Raw genomic sequence first — 26663 nt, forward strand, 5'->3', positions numbered from 1 at the left:
TGCACCTAATGACAGGTCTATGAGAAATGTCTGGCTGAAAAGGTGGCGTTGCTACCAGAAAGAATCATTGTGTGGGTGTTTTGAGGTATGGACAGTCACTCTGAACCAGATGATGATAGCTGCAGGAATACTTCATCTTGTATCTGCCACTATTTGTAAATCCTAAATCAGATAGACTGGTACTACTGTAGGAACTCATACCGAGGTGGACATATTCCTACATTAGCTGAAAAACAGTTTCTCCCTGGCATGGTCCGATCAATATAAAATGAAGAATGTTTTGCAGATTCAGGTAAAAAGCACAGAAACCTGAACATTTAACAGCATTATTTTAATAAGTGAGATACAGATGCTGTCAATATACAAAGAGTAATATCTCAAAAATATACATTTATCGACATGGCATAAATAAAAGCATTTACTATTTACAAATCGTGTAGAGGAGAGCAGCCCCTGCAGTGACTGGAAGAAGCTTTTTGGTGAAGTCTTTCGAACTCTTCCTCGTGTTTCTCCTCCTCACTGCTGCTACAGCTACCATGAAAAGAAATGAGCTCCAAACATCGGACGACTTGTCATGATGATATCAGGAGGGAGGGGATAAACTGGAACACACGATGCTGTTCCCTTCATCAATCCTGACCTGAAGCAGACATTGATTACTGTGATGAATAATGCTCCTGTCCTGCCTGGCCACACGGGCCTGTGTAATGTGATCTGCACCCAGACGTTACTCGAAACTGCTTATTTCAATCGAATGCTTTAAAGCTCTGATGTGGAATGATAGCCGAGCTGGGAATCTTAACGCTCAATTGTAAGGCGCTTGATCTCGTTGATCTCTCACTTCTTGTGCAGTCTGAAGAAATCCATCTCAACACATAATAAATGTCAAGCATAGCTGCTCCCTCCTATCTGAATATCATATTAGTGGTAAACATTTGTGTTTGGATGCAATTCACTCAAAATTAAGGCTTTTATACCAATGCTCACCATTCACCTGAGAGGATCTTAAAAAAAGCAGTTAATGCTCCTAACTCAGCAGACATTAAGTGCCATGCAACACAAAGGAACGGTCCTTGGGTAAACGTCTTCCAGAAATTCAATAAATCACTCATTTAAAAATATAAGAACTTTAACATAACACTAAACACATCCAATATGGCAGCTGCATTAGAGACTTGCCAGACATCTTTTTCTTAGTGGAATGGATTGTTTGTGACAGTATCTGTACACTGGCACAACTGTGGGTGTGTTAAGTACAACAATGTGTTTGATTAACTGCAATGAAGCCCTTGAGCCTATTCAGAGAGATGCAGTGAAACTGTTTTGAAGTGAGTTGTGGCCGCTGCCAGTCAGTTTGGTGGCCCTCGCCGCCTCTCCAGCTGACTCAGCCTGTCCTCTCGGCCCTGAACATGCTCCGCCCCCACTCGCTGAGCTGTTTCCATGGCAGCGATGTCGAGGTGGGCGTACCTGATGGAGCCCTCTTCTGGTTCAGGACATCAGCGACAAAGGGGGAGAAAAGACAAGCCGTTGAACTGTGTTTCTACTTTGAATCAAGTGTTCTGTAAATTGAAGTTAAAATTCATCAAATGCAGGAACACATTAATCATTGAGATGCATTTAACTGAAACATACACAGTTTTTTAAAACGTTTTTTTCAAGAGTATTGCTGGATTCTAACTCTAAACCGTTAAGAAAGAGACAATTTTAAGGTACAATCTGGAGAAGCTCTGTTTTGTTCCCTTTGTGAATCGTTATACCTTTAGGGTGCTCTCTTCAACTTGCCTATTCAGAGCTTAACATTTTAAGACAATTACATTGTTGTAAATTGTTTCGTCACTTCTGTAAATTGCTTTTATTTATTTTTACAGTCCAGTAACTGTGTGACTTTACAACATCAATTAGCGCCAAGACATGGTTTCATTCGTGTGTTTTTCATGAATACATTGGTTCTTCCTTTGCCTGCAGTGTAGTGACCAGTTGGATCTTTTCTTTCTTGCAAAGAAAACTTTTATTTCTTCAAATAAAACCGAGGGATATAGAGGTAAGCAGGATAATAAGCAGCAAAAGCAGAATGCTCTAAACCAAACCAAATGTAGGAGGGAGAGTGTTTTGTAGGTTTGGCTTTTGAAGGAATTGGTAAACATGCTGATAATTAAAATGTGAAGGCTGTGTATGCTCAGAATGCAAAAAGAGGTGAAGCTGTGAGATGCAAAGGCTGACTAAAAGTCAAGCTGATAGAAGCAGGAAAAGTCAGGTCAGGATGTTCTTACTAGGTCTGCGGAGCTGCAAAGAGTTACCTCTGACAGCTGAGTGGGGGTCCTGCAGATCCAGCTCCGTGTAGAGCAGCTCTCTGTTAGTGCGAGCTGGCAGGGGGCTGATGGGGATGTTGACATCATTAACAGTGCTGTCAATATGGTGCCAACTTTCCAGGGATACCGACGGAGGAGCTCGATGGGCAGACTTGATCATACCTGAAGGAGAATCCGAAAGGACAGCTGATGAACTTATGATATGAGACCGGACGAGCACGATTAAGAGTCAGTATGTAAACAATGAGTTACTCTTGATGGAAAAACACCATCTTGGTGTATAACATCAAACATATAACATCATAGGATGTTATTATTTGATAAGTGATTGTGTTACCCCAGGCTGATGTTGGTCTCAGGTTCACAGGCGGAGGCGGGGGGGCAGAGGGTGGCCGGGAGGACCCCGGTCTTCTCGGACCTTCACACTTATCACCAACGTCATCCTGCTCCTCGCTCACACAGAGAGGATGATCTGGTAACAACGTTTTGAGATGCAAGTCAATTAAAGTACAAAGTGAAAAAAAGTCATAGTTTAGTATTCTCAAAAATTAAAGTCATAAAAAAGTATGTCGGAAATAGTGTAGAATGTCGAAAAATAGGTCAAAGTGTAGGATGTCAAGAAAAGTTTAGAATTTAGAAAAATATCAGAAACAAATAATAGGATAGTACATTGAAGAAAATAGTATGTCATAATAGATCGTGTAGCATCTCCAAACTATGAGAAAAAAGGGGCGTAAGTCAGTACCAAATTAATAAAATAGTTTGACAAAAATGTGGAAAAACGTAATAATATTGTTTGTCGGAAATATGTCCAAAGCATGAGAGAAATTAAGTAGTGCAGTAACTTGAAAAAATAGTGGGGAAAACGAGATAGTATAGCATGGGAAAATAAAATAGTGAAGCATGTCAAAAATATATCAGATATAAGAACATAACATATAGTACTTCAAAACTACAGTATGGTACGTCAAAAAAGCAGGAAAAACCTATTATAGCATGTTGGGGAAAATGACAAACTGCATAGTAAAGTATGTTGTAAATATGAGAAAGAAAAGCATAATATAGTACAGATCTACAAGAAAACAACATAGTATAGTATGTTTACCATTTTTGCAAAAATACCTAAAATAACACATATGTGACAGTATGTCAAAAATATTAGAAAAAACTACACAGGATATAATAATATAGTATGACAAAAAAGGTCATAATTTAGTTTATCATGAAAAAGTCAATAATACAGTTTGTCCAAAACAGAAAGACATAGTATAGTTCAAAATAGTCATGACATAGTATTTAATTAAGTAAAGTACAGTATGCTTTAAAAAAGATATTCGAATTCACTGTGTTACTTTCCATCACTTATTAGACCCAGCCAAACTTGTTGCATTCACAAACACACCTTGTGTATCTGCAGAAGGTGAGGGGCTTGATGGTGATCTGGCAACCTAGACAATAAATAACAACTATTATTTCATATATGTTTGTATATGTATAACACTTTTCATGAATAAAGCGCAAAGAGTGTGTTATTTCTTATTTCAAAATGCTAAATAGTCCTGTTTTAAGCCTATAGAAGCTTCTTATTTCCAACTCCTGGATCCAATAACACAACACATTGTTACCTGACTCAAGCATCTGTTCCTCGCTGAACGCCACTGCTCTGGTGTAATGTAGTTTTCCAAACCATGACCGCTCTAGAAAGAAAAGAGTTTAGCATGTTAATTGAATTTAACTGAAACATTCAACGTTCATGGCTACAAGAAAACATTTTCAAACTGGGGAGAAATTAGGTATGGAGAGAGACCGAGAGGCTTTGAAGAAGACTGATAAGGTAAACAAGGAAGAGCAAGGGCTTGAGATGAAGAAACATTTTTGATATAGAGCCAAGATGACAGAACGAACATTTTGAGAGGTAGACAAAATAAAAGGCTGGTCTGAGATGAGATATATTTGACAACGCGTCTTTTTTCCTACTTCCCAATACAGCTAATATGCAGAAGGCTCGTGCCTCAGGAATATGTTGTCCCAAAGCACACAATACAACTTGTGGACTGGGGCATCGTCTCATTACCCGACATGAAGGATTCGCGCTTTTTGCATCATTGAACAGCTGACACTACAGAGTTGAGAGATGATGAATAAAGGAATTCATTATTGTTTCATACAACAGGATTCTCCTCTCTGAAGGTTTCCGTCCGTTTCATCACTACTCATTAAACTTTCTCCGTCCCCTTTCACTCTCAATCTCTCTTCTCGGTATAAACATGATGTATAACGAACACACACACTCCTACACAAGCTGTCAGGAATAACAAGACACGCTGCTTCCACTCCTGCTCCTGATAATTCCCTCACTATGAGGGAGGAAGCGCTTCTCACAACCCATCAAAAAATAAATTAGATATAATGTGTCGAAATCTCTTCTGAGGGCTTTTGGGGTTTCAGACAAAGGTATCAAAGGGAATACAAAACTGGCTCTGGACAGGTTTTTGATGTAAACCCACACCTCACTTTTTTTCTTAGTCTGGTGTTTGATTGTTGGACTGGAGGCTAAACAGTCCGTATGGAAGGAAAAGCTGTGATGGAAGCCTTCACATTACATCGCAGTACAGTATGAGTCATGTATGGTCTTAAAAGCAAGTTTACAAATGTGTTGTACCTCCATATTATACCCAGAATAATAGCATGTTTATGTTATGCAGAATGATTGCGTTTACCGCTTTTCTACCCCTGTGGTAAGCACTGCAGTTGTTTCAACATCCCCAACGAGCCAGTGAGGCATTGCCTATGAAACACAATATCACAAAGGCACCCTAGAGAGTCATTAGCTGAATTGCAAGCAGAAGAGTGTGTGTGTGTGTGTGTGTGTTGTGTGTTGTGTGTGTGTGTGTGTGTGTGTGGTGTGTGTGTGTGTGTGTGTGTGTGTGTGTGTGTGTGTGTGTTGTGTGTGTGTGTGTGTGTGGTGTGTGTGTGGGTGTGTGTGTGTGTGTGTGTGTGTGTGTGTGTGAAGCTGAATAATTGCCTTCTACAAAAATGCTATATGGCAAAGGCAGAAGTTAAAATAACAGCTCAACAAAGCTGACTAAACCACTTAATGGGCAATTTGCTGAAGAAACTTCAAAGATTACAAAGTTTAGAAATACTCTCATTCAGTTGTAGACTAAAAAACTAGACAAGCCTCAACAAATTAGTATTTGCTTTTCAACTCACCTTGATATGTTATTTGAATAACTATTCACAGGGTGCAGCTTACCATACTGTCATGCTGAATGCAGATTCTTATTTCAGGCCTTGTTGGGCAAAAGGATTTAAAGTGTTTTGAAAGTTCGCCCTTGAAGCATTTCGAGGAAGATCTATCTTATTATACATAATAATTCAACACAGGGTGAGTAATTAATGTAGGCTACACATGGATACCTTAGGGAAGAAAACATTCCTTTATTTCTAAATATAGGTTTTATATGGGCATTGAGCTATACATTCCAGATTTCGTCTTCTACAGTTGTAATCATGTTAGCCGCGTAGCTCTATGGTTCTTCTCTGACTGTCGACTGGTTTTCCAAACTGAACAACAACTGATCCTTTAACTTTCATCTAGGGCCGTCATCATGCTAAACTCTAATGCAATGATGTTATCTCTTAACATCATTAGCATTAGGCTCAAAGCACCGCCGCACCTAACATTTCAAATGTTTGAGTCATCTTTGTAAGTATTCATTTCATTCACATTTCAAACCTTTATTTATACAGATAAAATCCCATTGAGATCATTGATCTCTTTTCCAAGGGAGACTGCTCAAGTAGTTCCACATGAAACATAAAAACATAAATAGAACACAAAGGACATCATACAGCATCATTTACAAACTTAATCCACATAACAGGTACCAATAGCTATCCGATTGAGTAGCATCCAACCGGCTTAAAAACATTTAGTGGCACCAGATTGTTCAGGTTTCCATTTAATTTGCAGACTATTCCAAGACAGAGGAGCTGCGCATCTAAAAGCTGTCTTCCCTAAGACAGTCCTAGCAGTTGGCACATTTAATAAAACCACAGCATTCGATCTCAGGCAGTAGCCACTTACAATTTTCCCGTGAGATCAGGGGCAGATGTAAGATGTAAGTTCCCTGACATGGTTTTATATATAAAAATGTACCAGTGACTGAGCCTCCGTACAGTTAGTGAAAGCAAACCAGCCCTTGCATACAGGGTACAGTGATGGGTTAATGCTTTACAGTTGTCACAAATCTCAGTGCACTGTGATACGCAGCATCTAACTTGACCAGGCAATTGGCAGGTGCATTCATATAGACCAGAACACCATAGTCCAGCACAGGTAAAAGGTCACAGTGACTAGCCTTTTCCTGGCCTCAAGCGAGAAACAGGACTTGTTCCTGTAGAAGACCCTAGCCTAACCCTCAGTTTTTTTTAGCAGGTTATTGACATGAAGTTTAAAAGAGAGACAATCATCAAGCCAGATACCAAGGTATTTGTAACAGGTAACCACTTCAAGTTGTATTCCTTGCGTAGTTACAATATCTAAAACAGGCTCTGGTGTCTTTTTTGCTTTTGAAAAGAGCATTACCTTGGTTTTATCAACATTTAAAAGAAGCTTTAATTCAGAGAACTGAGTCTGAATAATGTTAAAAACAGCCTGTAATTTAACAACAGCCTCTTTAATGGAGGGACCTGCACAATACATCACAGTATCATCCGCATAAAAATGTAAAGTAGCTTCATCCACATTATCACCTACGCTGTTAATATATATGGAGAATAAAAGTGGTCCTAAAACAGAACCTTGTGGTACACCATTAGAAATGTTTAAACACTCAGAAGACAGTCCATCAAAATGAACACATTGGGACCTTTCAGAGAGGTAGTTCACAAACCACCCCACTGCATTGCTGGATATGCCAATACTGAGTAGCCTCTGCTTTAAGATGCAATGATCAACGGTGTCAAACGCTTTGGAAAGGTCAATAAACAGAGCTGCACAACTCTGCTTATTATGTAAAATGCTAGTAATGTCATTCACCACTTTCATTGTCGCAGTGATGGTGCTGTGTTTCTTTCTGAAGCCTGACTGATGTTTAGACAGGATGTAATTTGTACATAAAAACTCCTTTACCTGTTCACTCACTAGGCGTTCAAGAACCTTAGCCAGAACTGACAATTTAGAGATTGGCCTATAGTTATTTAAAATAGTTGCCTCCCCTCCTTTCAGTAAGGTAAGACATAAGCAGACTTCCATACTTTTGGAATTGTGTTTGTGCTGAGGGAGAGGTTAAAAAGAGAAGTAAGAGGTGGAGAAATAAAATCTGCAGCTATCTTTAAAAAGAAAGGTTCTAAGTTGTCTGGGCCAGCCGGTTTCCTAGGATCTAGCTTAGATAAGGCTTCATGAACAACATCAACAGTAAAAGGGGTAAAACTGAAAGGGTTTTCCAGACCACGTTGTTCAGAGTCACATACTGTGGTGTTTACAGAAGCAGAGTTAGTGACAGAATCAAATAGAGAACCGCAGGACACAAAATGCCTCATTAAAGCAATTAGCATAGTAGCCCTGTCCGATATAGAGCCAGATGCTGTGGTAAGGCACGGAGGTAGCTCATTACGGATCTCAACCGGTTGATATCGATTTTATTGCTTTCCAAAATTTCCTAGGATTATTTAGGTTTTCTGTGGTAACTGACAAATAGTACTTCGACTTTGCACTTTTGACATTTGAAGTGAAGCTATTCCTTAGCTGCCTAAAACGCAGCCACTCTACCTCTGAGCCTGATTTCCTAGCCTTTGCCCAGGCCTTGTTTCTCTCGTGAAGGAGACTAGACAGCTCAGCAGAAAACCAAGGATTGTCTCGTCCCTTTACTCTAAATGTACGCAGGGGTGCATGTCTATCAATGATCTCCATAAAACCAAGATAAAAATAAGACCATGCGGTTTCCACATCAGCACACAGATCGATTTTACCCCAATCAAAATCAAACAGATCATGCCACAAAACCCCTGCTCCACAAAATGTTTTTTGTCTCTCTTGATGATAATGCGAGGTTTAACCTTTTGGACCTTAGTGTCCCTAATTGTGGCTACAACACAGTGATCGCTCAGATCATTTGCAAATACTCCCACAGATGAATATTTATGGGGAACATTAATTCAAATAAGATCAATTAGGGAGGATTTATTAGGGGACTTAATATTTGGGCGAGTAGGACTGTCCACAATCTGAGTAACATTCAATGAGATACAAAGGTTTTTAAAATCCTCTGACACTGCAGTTAACCAGTCCCAGTTAAAATCTCCAAGTAGGACTATTTCCTTGTAGTCTAGTTGTGATAAAAGATTTGCTAGTGAAGACAAGGAGTCTTTGACAGCTGAGGGGGGTCTGTAACAACTCACTACCATGACCTGTTGACCCTTTGCCACTTCTATATTTAAGGCTAAAAATTCAAATTGCTTACTGATCGATTTGGAAACTAATGTGGTTACACTGAACTTATTCTTAACATAAATTGCAACGCCACCACCTTTATTAGGCCGGTCGGTACGATACACATTAAAACCATTTAAGGCAATGTCAGAGGCCAAAATAGACTTATTTAGCCATGTTTCAGATAAGACAATGACGTCAGCGTCAGTCGATTTTGCCCAGATACGGACAAAATCTAGTTTACCTAACAGACTGCGCACATTCAAGTGGATGAAACCCAACCCAGACCTAGCTTTAAAATCAGCAGGAGTAGCGATCTGACTACTACTACTGGGCGGACCAGGGTTAGGTTGTACATTTCCTGACAGTAATAACAACAACAAAAACAGGCATCTTTTCCTCTTAAATGACACACATACATTGTCATCTAATTTAGAAACACCGGAAAAGTCTGCGAGAGTGTGATTAGAGCTTAAGAAGTAGTCCTGAAGAACCTTCATCGCAGGAAAACAAAAAAGACAAACATATTTTGTCGAGCAGATTGACTGTGACAAGGCAACCGGTAATTGTTTGAGCAACACATCCGAACCTTTGCAGGGGATGCCCACTGCGGGTGGCAGAACAGACCTGAATCCAGTAGACTCCTCAGAATGACTAGAGATCTTCTCATAGTCCAAAAGAGTTAACAGGCACAGTAGAATCACGATATGGGCCATTTTCCCAGACCAGCACAGCATCCGGATAGGCGTGCAAGCAGGCCCGAAATGTGGAGGCGCTCCGTTCTCCTCGCGATATCCCCGGTGCAGAACCTCCTCAGTACAGCAGGATAGGCGAAGCAGGACCAGCTCGAGGCGTAGTGGCGCTCCGGTCTCTCCGCGATATCCCCGTGGTAAAACGTCCTCGGCACCGTAGAGCACGACAGGTGGAGCAGGTGGATACAGGCCTCAACTACAGCAGGTGTAAAGCAGGCCGCAGCCCGAACGCAAAGCCGCTCCGGTCTCTCCGTTACGCCCCCCGGGGCAAAATCTCGCCAGGACAGCAGCACACGACAAGTGGAAGCAGGTCCCCGCCACAGCACAACTGGGCAGGTGGAAAAAGGGGGCCCAAGCAACAACGTGCAGCCGCTCCGTCTCTCCGCGACTTCCCGGGAAAAACCTCCCCACAACAGCACAGGTGCACAGGTAAACCTCCTATCCACGCCGACGGAAGAGAGGCAGCCCTGCCCCTCACTTTCCACGCTCCGTGAGGCGGATGAGAAAATGTGCTCCGCTCGTATTAGTATTATTAGCTCGTAAGTATTTGTGCATGTTAGCCACAGGAGGGCTTTTAGCTAAGTACAAGCCTTACAACACAGCTAGCATGCCTTAGTACTCTTATGGCGCATTTCCACTGCAGCGGGTAGCCCCAATTTAAGCGTCCTTAATCGTCCTCAAGCGGCCAGGCCAGTTTTTGGTGGCCTTTCCATATAGCGTAGCACCGGCTAGCGGGTACTTTTTCCCTCTTTTTCCGGCCCCATAAAATCGTGGTTCTATCAGGCCAGGGCCAGGGCTGAACTAGTGACGTCAACACTCTCGACTGCTGATTGGTCAGAGAGAATCGTCACAAGATCGCGCGCGAGATCATCCCTAGCGTCGCATATATATCTAGAAGCAAGCTTGCAGCATTTTTATACACAGCATTTTTGTAAACGGAGGAGCTACAAAAATGGCAACGTCAAAGAAAAGCACACCGTGGTCGACCGAGGAGGTGACGACGTTCCTACATCTCATTGGGGATGATAAAATCCAGCGGGAGCTCGACGGAACAACTCGAAATGTGAAAAAAAAGCCGATCGCCCCGCCTACACTGCGTTGCTACCCCAGGTCCTAAACTGTAATGGGAATGCGTCACTGCCTCGGACGGCCAGCGAGGCAGCCCGAGGCCTGAGCGAGGACGCTTAAACGGGGCTACCCCGCTGCAGTGGAAATGTGCCATAAGTCTTGTTGTGTTAGTATCTCCACCAAGAAGATTCTTTTTTTTTTGCTTCGTTGCTGGAAGCAAGCTGAATTACGGAACAACTACATTTTCATAAAAATTGGTGGAAGAGGGTAGCATAGGCCGAGGAAGAACTCATTCAAGTTTTCAGCGTATCGACATCAAAGAGCAGCTCCACACATTATTGTTATATTTCCTTTCTAGCAGGCTACTGTGTTAGTTGTGCTTCCTATGTATTTGGAACTTGGGAACTGAAGTTTTGAAATGCATGTTCATGAAAACAACATAGCACAGGTTAGCTCTATTCAGTATTATTATAAACCTTATGCCCCTTCTTTTTGACCTGGCAATGTACCTAAGACTGAATTCAAATAAAGATCCTCTTTATTCCAAGTCAAAAGTACAAATGTAAATCTAGCATGCTGAAAAAACAGAGGTGCTCCAATATCTAGTACTGTAGAAACATGTAAGCAATTTGAGAGCAAACAACACAAGATAGTTCTTCCAGATAGAGAGGCGAAGTCCCTCCCTTTCCGGGGGACCTTATTTCGGAAATATTATGTATTGAAGTCAATGGGGAGAGAAAGATTATCTTTTGATTCCGTTTCAATTGTGCCACGAATTAGACATATGATGTTTGACAATTTAAAAGATAATTTTGCAAGTCAACATTTTTTAAATGTGTCGTAAAACTGTGAAGTAACTACATCTCCTGTCTCGCACCACACACCAAGACGGCCGTCACGTTGGCACATTTCACTTCTTTCTTTCAGAATGAGGCGAAAAGTATTAAACGAGGTAAAAAGTCTGGGCATGTTGAGAGCTGTACAAAAGGGGAGTTAGTCGGTTCCGTAAGAGCCAGCATGCGGGACCGGGATTCTGGGATGTGTAGTCTTTCTAGTTGCGTATTTTTCCTAGTCTTATATTTCAACAGTTTTATGACACACTGTGACTTTTTTGACAAACATCATATGTGTAATTCGTGGCACAATTCAAACGGGATCGAAAGATACGTTTTCTCTCCCCATTCACTTCACTACATAATTTTTCCGAAATAAGGTCCCATGGAGTAGATGGTCGGGACTTCGCCACTCTATAGCCTACTAGTGTTTTCAGCAGCGTGTCCCGCATACAGGGGCCGTTTCTCAATCTCGAGGATACTGGCTTCCAAGACAATATTTCAAGGATGCTACGTCATCGAGTGCCGCGGAAGGACTGTTCCAATCTCCATCATACTTGGAATTCCACCGAGGCCGAGTCCTTGGATTGGGGGAAATTTCGAGGCTGCACATGGGTAATCCCCACAAATCCCCACAATGCTTTGCGCACGGACCAATTTCAAAAACCCTTGCGGAGAATGGCTGAACTGACGCAGCACACATTTAAATGTAAGTATGTAGTGGCGTAGAATATGTGTTGGTAAATATGGTAAATATGTTCCGTGAAAGTAAAGCAAGTTCATAATTAGATAGACATCGTGAGGTATTTATTTTCGGTACAGTTTATGTTGAAACAGTTAGAGAGAGTGGCACACTTGATAGCCTGTTTCCATTCTTCTTCGTTTTCCGAAGCCGTGGCTTGGAAGCATACTTGCGACTACCAAGCCAGCATCCTCGAGATTGAGAAATGGCCAGGGTGTTTCTCAATGTCGAGTAAAGCTGCTCCAGAGCCACTATTTCAAGCATTGAGTGCCGCCGAAGTACTGTTCCAATGTCCAGCATACTTGGAATTCTACCGAGCCCGGCGTACTTCGTTTGGAGAAATGTCGAGGCTGCTTCTGAAGCAAGACGCTCGGAAGACATGTGCTACCAAGCAAGCGTACTCGAGATTGAGAAACACCCACAGTCTATGGTGTCCCGACATGCCTTGATTCGAATACAGCTAAACATCTCTGACATCATCGACTCGATAACCTCAGCAATCTCTACATCCAAACCACACGTCTACGGAGGAGCTCATTGTGACTCGTTAGCACAAAGGTAGGCTATAGCCAGGGTTGGGTAGTAATGGAATACATGTAACGGCGTTACGTAATCAGAATACAAAAATCAAGTAACTGTATTCAGCTCGCGTTACATTTGAAAAACGAGTAACAGTAATTACAGTTACTTTCGTAAACCTGAAGTGAATACATTTTGGATTACTTATTGGAATTATTGGTGGAAAGATTTCCTCTCACCATGTAATATTCATTAGTAGGTACAGCCGATTCGAATCATTAGAGCCGACACAGATGGACCAAAAAAGCGTTTGAAAAAAAATCGCGGGTCCGCTCGCTCGAAACATGGAGGAACAAAAGTTTGCGTTTAAATCGCGTGTGTGTGTGTATAGGTGTGTGTGGTTAAAACTCATCAGCCTGCAGTCGCTCTTTAGCCTTACTAATGATTATTTCTGAAGGTATACATAGTGAAGGCGGTGCGTGAAAGGCGGTGCGTGAAAGGCGGTGCGTGAAAGGCGGTGCGTGAAAGGCGGTGAAAGGCGGTGAAAGGCGGTGCGTGAAAGGCGGTGCGTGAAAGGCGGTGCGTGAAAGGCACTGCGCGGCGCGCTCGTCTTCTCAGAGGCTGAGTTAACCCTCCCGCTGCCTCCTGGTGCTGCAGAGATTTCATGAAGTGAAGGAGGTGTTCCTTCTATAAAACAGCTGCGGGCAGCAAATACTGTGAGTGTCAGGGACATGAATTCATAGATCAAGGCAGACTGGTGCACACACTCTCCTGTTTTGCCAATCCGGTGCTTAAACAAATATAGCTCTACACCCCTGGCCGAAATGTCCTTAAAATGAAGTCCGAGTTCGACATTTTAGTTCATGTCCTGCCAACACTGGCAGGACAGAAGGTGACACGCCCGTTCAAAGCCGTGTCCCTCACTCCTCACATCCCAAGCTGCATCCCCAAAAAGTGTATTATGTTGTTACATCGTTTCAGATGTGATGTTTCAGTTGTGCTCTTGATAAGCCATTAACACAGTAAAAACACGTTCAGTTTCCTTTTGCTTTTTGTGTCTCCTGTTCACCAAAACATACCCATCTGTGATGGAAAAAGAAAGTAATCCAAAAGTACTCTAAAAGTAATCTGATTACGTTACTTTTTTAAGACACGTAACTCTAACTGTATTCGGATTACTTTCAGAGCCATTTAATCAGTAATCAGTAACTGATTACATTTACAAAGTAACCCTCCCAACCCTGGCTATAGCTGTATTTGCATAAGACCTCGTTTATTATTACAATGTAAGAAAAACCACTGTGGGCCCAATAAACAGAAGCAGAAACATGAAGAATAAATTAGCTTCCGTGGGATTAAACCCAAGAGATGTAGAAAGATATTAGCATTAAAAAAAAGGGTTTAATTTCATAAATGCGGAGCCCCTAAAGGTTCATGGAGAAAAAAAAAAGTATCTCGTGCGCACAATATACTTTCTCATTCGCACAAAATACTATCTCGAGAAAGTATTTTGTTAGTTTCTCGTTCGCCCGAGAAAATTACCGGTGCGCCAAGTAGGAAGTGGAGACAACCGTTTCATTGCAGACTGTTATGTTTATTTGGGGAAATGGCAGTGCATACATTATTTGAGATATATTTCAAACTCGGACTTCATTTAGAGGCATTTTGGCCAGGGATTTAGAGCTATTTGTTTAAGCACCGGATTCGCAAAACAGAAGAGTCTGTAAACCAGTCTGCTTTGATCTATGAATTCCTGTCCGTGACTCTCACAGTATCTGCTGCCCGCAGCTGTTTTATAGAAAGAAAACCTCCTTCACTTCATGAACGCACCAGTGGCCTGTACTACGAAGCAGGATTTGCTGTTTACTATTCATTCATGAAGTATGACGCTGCGCTGTCAGCACGCGTCTCCATGTTTGTGATTGGTCAAATGTTGGTAATCCCGTCCCTTTCACGTGAACACGCTCTCAGCCGGACAGAGAAACCCTGGTTGATTTACTGAGTTGATAACCAGCTTCGTAGGACCACTTAGCGAGATTGCGTTTGTTAGGATTACTTAAACCTCAAACATATCCAGGGTCTGTTGAACTGGCTTCGTCGTACAGGGCACTGGAGGCAGTAACGTGTAACTCAGCAGAATCTGAGAAGAGCAGCACCAGCTGCAAAGAGCGGTGCCTTTTACTGTTTACTTCACTGTGTTTCCCTTCATTAGAACAGCTGATAAGAGATCGAGGCTGCTACGTTCAACCACACACACTTCTACACCAGCGGCGTAGCTGTGGGTGGGCCCGGGTGGGCCTGGGCCCACCCACATGCACGTCTGGCCCACCCACAGCCAATCAGCGCTTCATAGCGCAGAGCCGGGAAGCCCAGAAGGAAGTGCCACAAACTGCAGTTCATCTAGTGGCCGACAGGGGATGGATGCAAAAAGGAGCAATTCCCATAGACCCCCATGTTAAAATGCCCAACTTTACAGCAGAAATAAACATCTTTCTTGCCTGGATCCAATAAAACGTATTCTGGATATAGTTAGATTCCACCTTCATGACAATGGAATAGGGAGTGCATTTTTTTACCGTGAGTTTTTATAGTAAGTAAAGTAACTTTTGCCGTGAGTGAATGAAAGTATTATTTCATCTTGAGGTCTGCAGTTTAGCGTGTACACATTTGCTGAATATGAAAACACTCAGTGTGTGCCCATTGTGCGACTGTCAAGGATAAACAACCTGTGCCCCCGATATATGTTGTATGTATTATTGCTACACAAACATTACATTGCAGTTTAAGTGTCGCCAACTCCGTTTAAGAGATCTCGCCCCCGTCTGTGTGAGAGGGGGCGGGGCAGTTTACACACACGCAGCTGCTACAACATGCAGCAACACACACACACGGAGGAGATGGCGGAGAGAACGCGCTCCGAGGTGTGGTTAAACTATAGCCGTGTCTATGTGGACAATACTCGTTATCAAAAGTGGAATAAGAGTTTATCATGTGAGGGCGGTAACACGAGCAATTTGTCTAAACATTTAGCAAAAGTGCTCCACATCCAGACGGAGGAATGCACCGGGTTCCACTGTCTTTCTAGTAGCTCTGTAGCCCCATCCACGAGGAACGTTTCCACGTCAGGTGTTATGTTTGCTAGCAGCGACACACCGAGTTAACTACATTATACAAACATGGGTTAATGATTAGAGGAAACTGAGTTATTTATTTTGTTAAAGTTTCAGCTATTCTGTTTACAGTTCTGTCATCACATTATTTAATATGATTTGTTAAAACATTGTTGTTTCTTTGATGTGAAATATTATGTATTTAATTTAAATAAAAAGCAATGTTAGTTTTGTTCACAATTTGTTTAGTTAGTTTACCTTCTTTTTTTCTCCAAAAGAACCGATAAAAGTAATGTTAAAGGACCGGATCGATAAGACATAGACATAGACATACTTTATTGTCATTTCAACAAGACACAGAGTGTACTATTAAAACGAAATTTCGTTGTACTGGCTTACAGGAACAGGACAATATAAAAACTTGCTAAAATTGTACATATAAATAAATAATAGTGACGTGGTGCTGATACAATTAAAGATAAAGTGTGCGTTTAAAATATAAAGACTTACTATACATATAAATAAAATAGACATACTATATAACAAATATGTGCCCTTTACACAGCGTAATGTAATCTTTATGTTACTGGTCTGCTTGCTGTTCAGCAGTCTGATGGCTTGGGGAAAAAGCTATTGCAGAATCTGGCTGTTCTGCTCTTAATGCTGCGGAATCTCTTGCCGGAGGGCAGCAGGGAGAACAGAGCATGGTGAGGATGAGTGGGGTCTTTAAAAATGTTCTGGGCTTTTGTTAGGCAGCGTTTCTGAGCGGTGTCTCTGATGGGAGGGAGAGAAACTCCGATGATCTTCTCTGCTGTCCTGACCACTCTCTGCAGAGACTTCCAGTCTTTGGCGTTGCAGTCTCTCGACCAGATGGAGATGCCGCTGGTCAGCACGCTCTCTGTGGTTCCTCTGTAGAACGTGGTGAGGATGGGAGGGGGGAGCTGTGCAGGAAGTGTAGGCGCTGCTGTGCCTTCTTAAATAGTGATGTAGTGTGAGTGGACCAGGTCAGACTGCTTGTGATATGCACCCCCAGGAACTTGGTGCTGCCTGTAGTCTTCACTTGCTGTGCCGTTGATGTGGAGTGGTGGGTGCTTTTTGTTCCTGAAGTCGACAATCATCTCTTTTGTTTTATCGACATTCAGGATCAGGTTGTTGGTGTTACACCAGTCTGTCAGATGTTTCACCTCCTCCCTATGCCTGTTTGTTGTTGTCCCTGATGAGTCCCACCACTGCTGTATCGTCCGCGTACTTTATGATGTGGTTGGTACTGAACCTGGAGCATAAGCGTAAGCGCTATCGATAAAAGTAGTAGTACCGTTAAAGCCTTAACGATAGCCATCCCTATGTGGATGTCAGTTTTACACACATTCTGAGGCCGCCGTGCCTATGTTTTTGTTTTCACTGCTAATGTATGCTTAAGTTCTATTGGTGCATTAAAAAATCATTACAATCATTAACGAAGTTTCAGCTCAGACCCCACACTTAATGTCTCCCCCTGGCCCACTTACATTTCTCCAGGCCCACCCACACAATAATTCCTGGCTACGCCACTGCTCTACACACATCGAACTGCCCGATTATTCCCCCTATTACTCGTTCTATGAAGGAGATGTCCGGTCACCAGGCAGTGGCGGTTCTAGACCAATTTGACTGGGGGGGCCACTGGGGGGCCAGTTATTTTCTGAGGGGGGCACAATAAATGCAGGACGAAAAAGAGAACTAGACAGTATGAAGTAATTGCGCATAAGAAAACAATGCAATACAGTAATTGGTATTTGTTTCAGTACACTTATTTATTTCAGATAGATCTTATTACTGTTAGCTTCAGCTTAAGTTATAGTGCAATGTTTGCACTAACACCATATTTATATAAAAATAAAGGCAATGAACAGTTACATCTCTACTTTACATAAGGGTGTCTGCACAATCTCACATTACAGCAACAAAATCCTGCGGTTTTTGGCAAACCGAGTACCAGAAAATATACATTTAAAAAATAAATAAATAAACTTTTCATTGTTAGGGGGGCCACAGGGGGGGTCAGAGGTAAGTGTTAGGGGGGCACTTCCCCCCCCCCCTGGCCCCCCCTAGAACCGCCCCTGTCACCAGGGCGCATGATGTGTGTGTGTGTTTGTGCTCAGCTCTGCTCTGTGTGTGTGCGTTCGGTGTGTTTGTGTGTGTCCGACACCGGCATTTGTTTTCAAATTACCATGAACAGTAATTTCCACACATCTGGTTCTCTATAGTTATATGTGTAGTCCCAAGTGAAAGAAATTCGTTTAATCTTAATCTCGATGTAGTGCTATAGTCTTGCCGGAGTGCACCGGAACGAACGACACTATCATAAACAAATGCCCACACACACACACCACACACACACACACACACACACACACACACACACACACACACACACACACACACACACACCCTGGCGACCAGACATATTCTTCATAAAACTAATAATATGGCCTTAATAATCGGGCAGTTCGATGTGTTTTACCATAAGAAAGTATCTTGTGCGAACGAGAAAGTATACCCTAACCCTAACCCACTGAATTATAATGTGATTAACCAAATCGCCTCAGTTTTTGCCTCTAGTGTTAGGGGAATGTTTTTAAAAGAGGATGTTCTCTGCTCCCACTGACAGAGATATTTGTGAATTATTTATAAATGATCCACTTCACAAAGAGGGGTTTTCATTTCAAACATCACATCATACATTATTTAACGATGCTCCCCCTGATGTGTCATAATCTACTAAATTGTCTGACTGGTTTATTGATTTGAGAGTGTGATATTACCTGAGTTTCTCCACTAACAGAGCCTCCAGGCGGCAGCAGGGGTCTCGGTGTAGACTCCCCCTCACCCTCCACAGGGGGCGCCCTCTCGCTGCCCCAGGAGTGTGAGCGCTGCATCATGGCCTGACGCTGCGCCCTGCCTCCTGGTGGGCTGTTAGTCAACCTTTGACCCTGACTTCCCCTGGCCTCCACACCTCTCCTGCTGTCCCGGCCCAGCTCAGGGGGACCTTGTTGGAGGGGGGGTTCCCTCAGGGACAGGCTCTGCAGCAGACTCCTGGGGGTGTCATACCACAGGCGGAGCAGGCTGGGGATCTGATAGTCCTCGCTGTGTCCCTGGGACGCACGAGAGCTAGATCTGGAGGTGAAAGGGCACGAGGAGGAGGAAGCAGGCTCTGGGGTAAGGGTGGTCTGAAAAGGAGAAGAAGGAGGAGGAGAGATGGGAGGTGGAGGAGGAGGAGGAGGTGAAGAAGGAAGGTAAGGAGGAGGTGAAGAAGGGAGATGAGCAGGTAAGCTGCCCACAGAGCCAAACTCCCCCTCCCCGCCCTGGCTGGCCATGTCCAGACTCCCGGTGTATGAGGAGTAGCTCCCCGAGTAAGAGGACTGGCTTCCTGCTGCTACCCCAATCCCACTGTCCAATGAGCTCTGCCGTCCACTGTCATTGAGACCCCGAAGGTGGAGCTGGGCGGAGGGGGGGCGGGGACCGGAGATCCCCATCACAGCAGCGAACAGCCGGTCATCAGAGCTGCTCAGGGCCTTCAGCGTGGAGCAGCTGGAGGCCGTATCCGTGGAGATGTGCAGTCGAGCTAACGGCTCCGCCCTAAAGGAAAGTCTGCTGCCGTAGCTTGTATCTGATTGGCTGGAAGAGGAGCTGGAGATGCTGCTTTGGTCGTCTCCGGCAACAGATGTGCTGCAGCTGTAAGTGGAAGCTGAAGAAAGAGAGACAATGATTAGATCCTGATTACCCAATATGCACAAACACACACTGAAAGACATTAATCAGTCACCAACCAAATGATTAACTACGATGTTCTGAGTATTTAATAATTCATATGTAAATTGTGTACCTAACTAAGCACTGGGTACACAATATTATGACAATTTGAAAACAGTCAACGGCTCTCATTTTCTACCGTTCAATTATTTTGCAATAAAGGCAGAAATCATGGAGTTGTTTTTTTCAGAAATGTTCTGTAAGCTGTTCAATCTGTAAAAATGAATCATGTGTCCTTTGAGCCTCTAAACTTCACCAATGATGATTCATACACACGTAGTTATGACAAAAACTTTGTATGCTTAGCCCACACAGAGTGTCAATTAAAAATGCCTGTATGATAGCATACTCCAGACCTAAACTGCATCAGCATCTGAAGGTCCTGAAATGATGAGTATATCCCTCTGATACATTACAGGAGCCACTGTGAGTTTACACTCAAGGAAGGACATTGTGAGCAGGCTGAACAAAATATGACTTTGATGTCAAGAGCAGTCTGCGTAAGTCGAGTAAAGTAGGTTATGTTGTGTTTTTAAGTATAGAGTCAGAAACCTAGGTGCTAATTAGTATTGGTATGATCATTCAATGTTCCCTTAATGTAAAGAACTCCATGCTAATTTTCTTGCATTAGAGTTGCTAAACAAAGTATTTTATTTGTGTTATTAATATTACAGAGTGCTCATGAGTTGTATATTGGATATATAACCTATAGGGTGAATTTACCAGTATAACGTACCTGTGCTGCTGGCTAGGCTGCATTGAGACAACATGCTGAGTCTCTTCTCCAGCTCGGACGCCTCCAGGCTGAGACGCTCCTCTGCTGATGCTGGATCAGCGTTGGGATCTACATTTCATATAGCGAGCACACAAAAAAAGAGAGAACAAAAACGTAAGACATTCAGAATGTTTCAGCAAAACAAATGAAGACCAGACCCGGTTAAATGCACACATTCTGTGCATTCAAACTGTTTTCCCCCTGTCCATCATCTTTTCTGAATAAAGAAGTGAGTTAACATTTGAGAACAAATTCTTATATTTCTAAAGTTAATGTTAAAAAGTAAAGCTCGCTACTGAAGGATCTTTTGTGTACTGAAGATGTTACTTTGACTTTAGTCCAAATCAACTTTGGAATGAATGTATTCACTGCAATTGTGATGGTGTGAACAAAGATAGTAGCAACATTTCAAGGGCAGTCACAATTTATTCATTTTGGCAATAAATATGAAAACGTGTCCTTCAATGTCTTTCAGAAAACAACAACATTAGGCCAGAAAACTCTTTTGTATCTCAATACGAAAGGAAACTTAAGGACAGAAATGTTGTGCTACTGTATGCAATGCATCAGCCTCCTTTTTAAGACGCTGTGTGTGTGTGTGTGTGTGTGTGTGTGTGTGTGTGTGTGTGTGTGTGTGTGTGTGTGTGTGTGTGTGTGTGTGTGTGTGTGTGTGTGTGTGTGTGTGTGTGTGTGTGTGTGTGTGTGTGTGTGTGTGTGTGTGTGTGTGTGTGTGTGTGTGTGTGTGTGTGTGTGTGTGTGTGTGTGTGTGTGTGTGTGTGTGTGTGCGTGCGCGCGTGCGTGTCCAACTGTTATACCCGCTTGTAAATTTAACATCTCCCTGGAGGTTAAAGGCGCCGTGGCTATCTGTTGGAACGTCAATTTAGTGTGAAACCCTGCCAATTACACACGTAATGCCTGCTATATATACATAGTGTGCGTGTGTTTGCTAGTGTGTGTCTGAGCAGTGGGTAAGGGTGTGTGTATATACTGTAGGTGTCAACAACCTAACCCATGCATCTGTGCCTCTAGACCGCAGCAGCATATGCTAACGCTAAGATGCCAAGTTTCTTCACTACGCTATGTGGGGTGTCAGCTAACATTTGCTAATGTTAGCTCCACGCTAATTATAGCTTCTTCACAGAACTGAATGCAGTGGGGTGACGGTGGGCCTCAGCAGGCTGACGCAGGTTGGCTGAGAATAAATGTTCAGGGTGGCTGACTATTAATCTGGGAGATTGTCAAGGTGGATGCTGTTTATTAATATTTTCCATATGATTTTCCATCAATCTCAGTGATTATCACTCAACCATCAACCTATAGAGCTACACACACCAGCAAATATGTCATCATGTTGATCGGCTAACTGTTTCTAGGCATTTAAATAATTAAAGGTAAGAGCCTTCCTTTTTACAATATGTTTTTTAAGCTGTTGGACCTATGACAGACAATTACAGAGATACGAGGAGTGAGCGCTGTGTGTGTGTGTGTGTGTGTGTGTGTGTGTGTGTGTGTGTGTGTGTGTGTGTGTGTGTGTGTGTGTGTGTGTGTGTGTGTGTGTGTGTGTGTGTGTGTGTGTGTGTGTGTGTGTGTGTGTGTGTGTGTGTGTGTGTGTGTGTGTGTGTGTGTGTGTGTGTGTGTGTGTGTGTGTGTGTGTGTGTGTGTGTGTGTGTGTGTGTGTGTGTGAGAGATAGAATTGAAGAGAAGGGGGAAAGTGTACACTGGAAGGATAGCAGGTGAACCTTGCCATTTTTTTATAATAATAATAATTATAAATCATAATTCCTTTTTCAACCTTATGAATGAATATTGAATGAATATAAAAACGATTTGGTTCAGTTCAATGAGCCACACAACACTATTCCATTAAGAGAAAGGCCATGGCCGCCAAAGTTAGGCAGCAGGTGTGAGGGGGACTGTAAATTCAATCTGAAACTTGACAACTGATGGTGATGGGACCGAGGTGTTTGTGTGGATGTAGAGTTTAAATATCATTTTTCTCCAGAATTGCAGGCTCCGGCTTAAAGTGGATATAGCCTACTAGCAAACAGAGTATGAGATATCAAAAGAAATAATGCTCATGAGGAAACAGAATACCTCCAGCCAGTGTAACCGGGGCCCTTTCTCATTTAATCAAATCCCCCTCCTCGACTCCTCGACTCCTCTGTCCTCCGGTAGTGACCCGGAAATGAATTTTAGCGCGCCATGTTGAAGGACATCCCATTTCTCTAAATGCACGTCGAGGACCGAGCATCGAGCATCGAGGAGGCTCTCTGGAGGAGCTCTAACCGAGGATACACTGATGGGTCCTCCATGGTCCTCCACGGCTGCTTCGTGGATGCATTTCCGGGAACAGAGATGTTTCAAAGAGTCGTGACGCATGGCCGGACTTATCTTAGCCAATGACAGCTCTGCATGCATCCCCTGGATATTATTTTAGAAACTGCTTTCATCGCGACGCGATGTTTACAGTGAGAACAGCTGTGAGGTGCAGAAAGCAGAGCAGTGTGTATAATATATATCACTCAGTATAACAGGCCTACTCTCTTTATTTGCTTTAGTTTAGTAGTAGATATCTACAAACAAAGAGTCGATATTTTTCTAAAACCATTCAGTGCTTCACAATAAAATACACCACGGCTGTAGCCTGTTTTAGGAGCTGTATGTGCGTGCGTGCGTGCGTGCGTGCGTGTGTGTGTGTGCATGTGGTACAGTGTGTAGGTGTGTGTGGTACAGTGTGTGCTTAGATGCAGCGGACAGACAGGTCTGTTGGTTTGGTGTCCTCTGCTTACTTTTAATAATTGTAAATACAACTTTTGGCCCGTAATTTATTTTCCTCATTGTAGCGACCAGAGGGGGGGGTATATCCAGTCTCTGATAGTGTTACGAGTTATGAGAGTGCTCTGTTTGATTCTGAAATTGTATTTATTTATATACATATATACACATATATATGTGTGTGTGCGTGTCCGCATCTGTAGCCTGTTATTGTCTCATTATACCGCACTGTGAATGAATCAAAGTAAATATATAAGTCATCATGAACACATCTGTCCCTCAGACAGAGGGCTGCTGCCTTCTGTCATCATTAATGGACGTCTCTTTAAAATGACCGCTCAGAGGAGAGGAGTTCTCATTTCTCTAACCGCCTACTGCTTCCCCTCCTCTCTCCTCGGTTCCCCTCCTCGGCTCCTCCGCTCGCATCTCCTGTGGGCGGGACTAAGTATCGAGGATAGGAGTCGAGGAGGGGAGTTCGAGAAATGAGAAAGGGCCATAGTCATGTTGTTGTTGTTGTTGTTGTTGTTGTTGTTGTTAGTAGAGAACTCCCTCAGGAAATAAAATGTTCTACTTAAACAAACGGACAGAAAATGTACTATCAAAAAAACTTGGTGCAAGTTAAAATATTCAGTATTAAACTATTAAATAGTAACTGACTCTGCAAAAAGTGTTGAGTGCAGTGAGCTAATGACTTCAAATGGAGAATAATGGTCTCTTTGTGCTTTATATTACACTATAAACTCTAGTAATTGTAGACATGTTGGCACTAACACCTAATCTGTTTGACCTTAAGCATTACTAAAGTTAGCCTAACAAAACGTGCAAAAAGTCCAGAGCCAGGACAAGAACACGAGGCCTGTGTGTATTTCAGAGAGGAGGGCTCGTCTCTGAGTCTCCTCTAAGTTGTCACATCCTTGGAATGTGCCCAGTACAACTTTTCTCTTCTCTATCTGTCACCAAACCCTCCGTCTACATATTTATGGCTTCAGAAATGCCTGTGAAATTAGCAGTACGTTACAATAGCACACAAGTCACACACAAAGGCACGACCCCAGAATCCAAACGGTGACCCTCGGAGGGTTTTAAGCATGTTGTGATTCTGCTAGCTTGGCGCCTGACACAAATGCTAAACATGCACACTGAACAGGCAGTAAACCTTTAGAACGGAAGTCACGGAGTCACGTACCACCGTGACTGATTCCACCATGTTTGTTATTAAACAACTAGAAACATTAGTATATCCTAGAAATACTCCTGAGAATGTTTTGTATGCTCCTCATGAGTTTTTGCAGGCATATTGTGTATGGATTTGTGTGTGTGTGTGTGTGTGTGTGTGTGTGTGTGTGTGTGTGTGTGTGTGTGTGTGTGTGTGTGTGTGTGTGTGTGTGTGTGTGTGTGTGTGTGTGTGTGTGTGTGTGTGTGTGTGTGTGTGTGTGTGTGTGTGTGTGTGTGTGTGTGTTCACCTGGCAGGACAGGTCGCAGGCCATGAGGGGTCTTGCTGGGGGTGATGCCCCTCACAATGCAGTCAAACAGGAAGCTGATCTGCTCTCCTTCTGAACAGGACAGGAAGAAAACACCGGCCCCTGGAAGAAGGAGAGAAACGCACAGCACAGTCAAATAGAGACATACGTTTATGATCGAGAAAATCAAAGAGAAAGTCTATAACCATGAATCTGTTGTCATTATATACAGCAGAAGAAACAAAACAGTATTATAGAAAATGCTAAAATACGGAGCAAAACCACATTTTGAGCACGGCCAAACAATATTCAGTGAGGTTCAGAATGGTGTTGTAAAGGCAAAGCTGTTCTTTGATGATCCACTTCTTCTAAAGGTTACATTAAATGTAAAATATAATATAATTGGTAAAAATAATTTGTTCTTATGGAGCTGAGTTTTCAGCACATTTAGTAAAAATGCTGAGAAAGCAGCATACAAAATGTTGCTCTTTGTTTTTTCATCTGAGTCAGTCTCTAGTAGCCCCAGTCAGCAAAGTGTCTTTTATTTATTAAAAACTGCTCTCGCATTAAAGAGGCCCATTGTGCTTGTTTGTGTTCTCCCTTTTCTGTAGTGTGTTCTATAGGTTGTTGTGCATGTAAAGGGTCTGCAAAGGCTAACATCCATAACTTATTAAAAATACAAATATGAACCTGGACATTTGCATAATATGTCCACTTTAAACAGCTGATCAGTTTGTATTCAGAAAATGGTTTTAAAAATGATTTCATTTGTCACAAATAACATTTAGTAATTGTGTGAAGATATCTACCTACCTCATCTATCAAATTAGAATGTTACATATTACTTTGATTTAAGTCAATTTTAAAATCTCAGGAGGACAGGGATATTTTGCATTCAATTGAAAAGTAATATTATATATTTCCTTATCATTTTCATGTTGTTTTTCTTATGCTACAATAATACAAACTTAAGATGTTAACCTCTTAAGCCCTGAGCCTGTTTTTCAGGTTTCACGCTCGAAAATGCCACTAACACAACAAAGACTATATCTTCACTTCTAAAAGGGGTAAATTAATAATCTTTTCTCTCAAAGCAAGGTTACATCTGTGAGTTGGATGTAGAAGTGTCAGAATCAATATAGATGTTTTTATTTCAAAGTAAATTCAGATGGAACATAGTAAAAACATATAAATTCTAATGTCCGCCTAAAGAAAAACCATTACTTATAGTGAAAACCACCCTTGAATGATGGGTTAGTAGACTAAAAGCTTTAGGAATCCAAACTATAACATATAATAAGTACCCTGTATCAATATTGATGCACAACAAGTGAAATTGGACCTTTTTAGAGAGGTTTAGAAAAATAAAGTCCAGGCGGACTCACCTGTACATGTCATTTGTTAGACGCTTTTATCCAAATCGACTTACATACTCAATACTGTGGACAATCCCCACAGGGGCAATTTGGGGTGAAGTGTCTTGCCCAGGGACACAACGACATGCTGACTGCAGTGGGACTCGAACTTGCTACCCACTGAGCCACAGCCGCCCTGGGTAATATGGGAACCATCAGTTCCATTTGAACTTTTTCACTGTAAAAATCATTTTATTACTTTGATTATCACTATAGGTATTCATTCCATGCAAATTCAACTGTTGTGAAAAAATATATATATATATATAAAATATAAAAACATACTCTGTTATCCTCTTAGGCCCCACGGACCCTAAATCGCGTCATTTGCAGGAAACAACGTCTAAGGAAACTTAATATTTAATAAACTATGAATATTTTATATCCATATAACGGGAAAAAACTCATTTAACTGATCTTTTTCATTTATTTTTTCAAAAAAAACACACAATGCTAACAGTGAGCCTCTGAATTAGCCCCAAGCGAAAAATGATAACCTATTACTGCACCGAAAATCACTCCTAGCTCCCTTATTACTTATCCTAGCTGCACATCCAACACATCGTTTATGATCGTAAAGACACAGAATCTAACGGTGCCCACCTCAACACTAAAAGATACAAACTAGCGAGGTTACCAATAAAAATGTACATCAAAACAAGTGACGCTATGTACTA

General features: G+C 42.3%; 1 protein-coding gene across 2 annotated transcripts in view; it reads right to left on the reverse strand.

The window, feature by feature from the left end:
- Positions 1 to 55: 55 nt before the first annotated feature.
- Positions 56 to 26663, reverse strand: part of dok7b (docking protein 7b) — a 42524-nt gene continuing 15916 nt past the window's right edge. Inside the window, exons 6-13 of one of the 2 annotated variants that reach the window (XM_034089062.1) lie at positions 24575 to 24694; positions 20298 to 20405; positions 18574 to 19496; positions 3935 to 4006; positions 3712 to 3757; positions 2647 to 2781; positions 2298 to 2471; positions 56 to 1483 (exon numbers count right to left, since the gene is read on the reverse strand). In XM_034089062.1, the coding sequence (XP_033944953.1) occupies positions 1350 to 1483; positions 2298 to 2471; positions 2647 to 2781; positions 3712 to 3757; positions 3935 to 4006; positions 18574 to 19496; positions 20298 to 20405; positions 24575 to 24694 (1712 nt within the window). In that variant the 3' untranslated portion in view covers positions 56 to 1349. Of the gene's footprint in view, positions 1484 to 2270; positions 2472 to 2646; positions 2782 to 3711; positions 3758 to 3934; positions 4007 to 18573; positions 19497 to 20297; positions 20406 to 24574; positions 24695 to 26663 lie in introns of both variants that reach the window. The other variant, XM_034088989.1, reaches the window with a different exon arrangement.

Source organism: Pseudochaenichthys georgianus, chromosome 1 (genome assembly GCF_902827115.2).
Source record: "Pseudochaenichthys georgianus chromosome 1, fPseGeo1.2, whole genome shotgun sequence".
Taxonomy (NCBI): Eukaryota; Metazoa; Chordata; class Actinopteri; order Perciformes; family Channichthyidae; genus Pseudochaenichthys; species Pseudochaenichthys georgianus.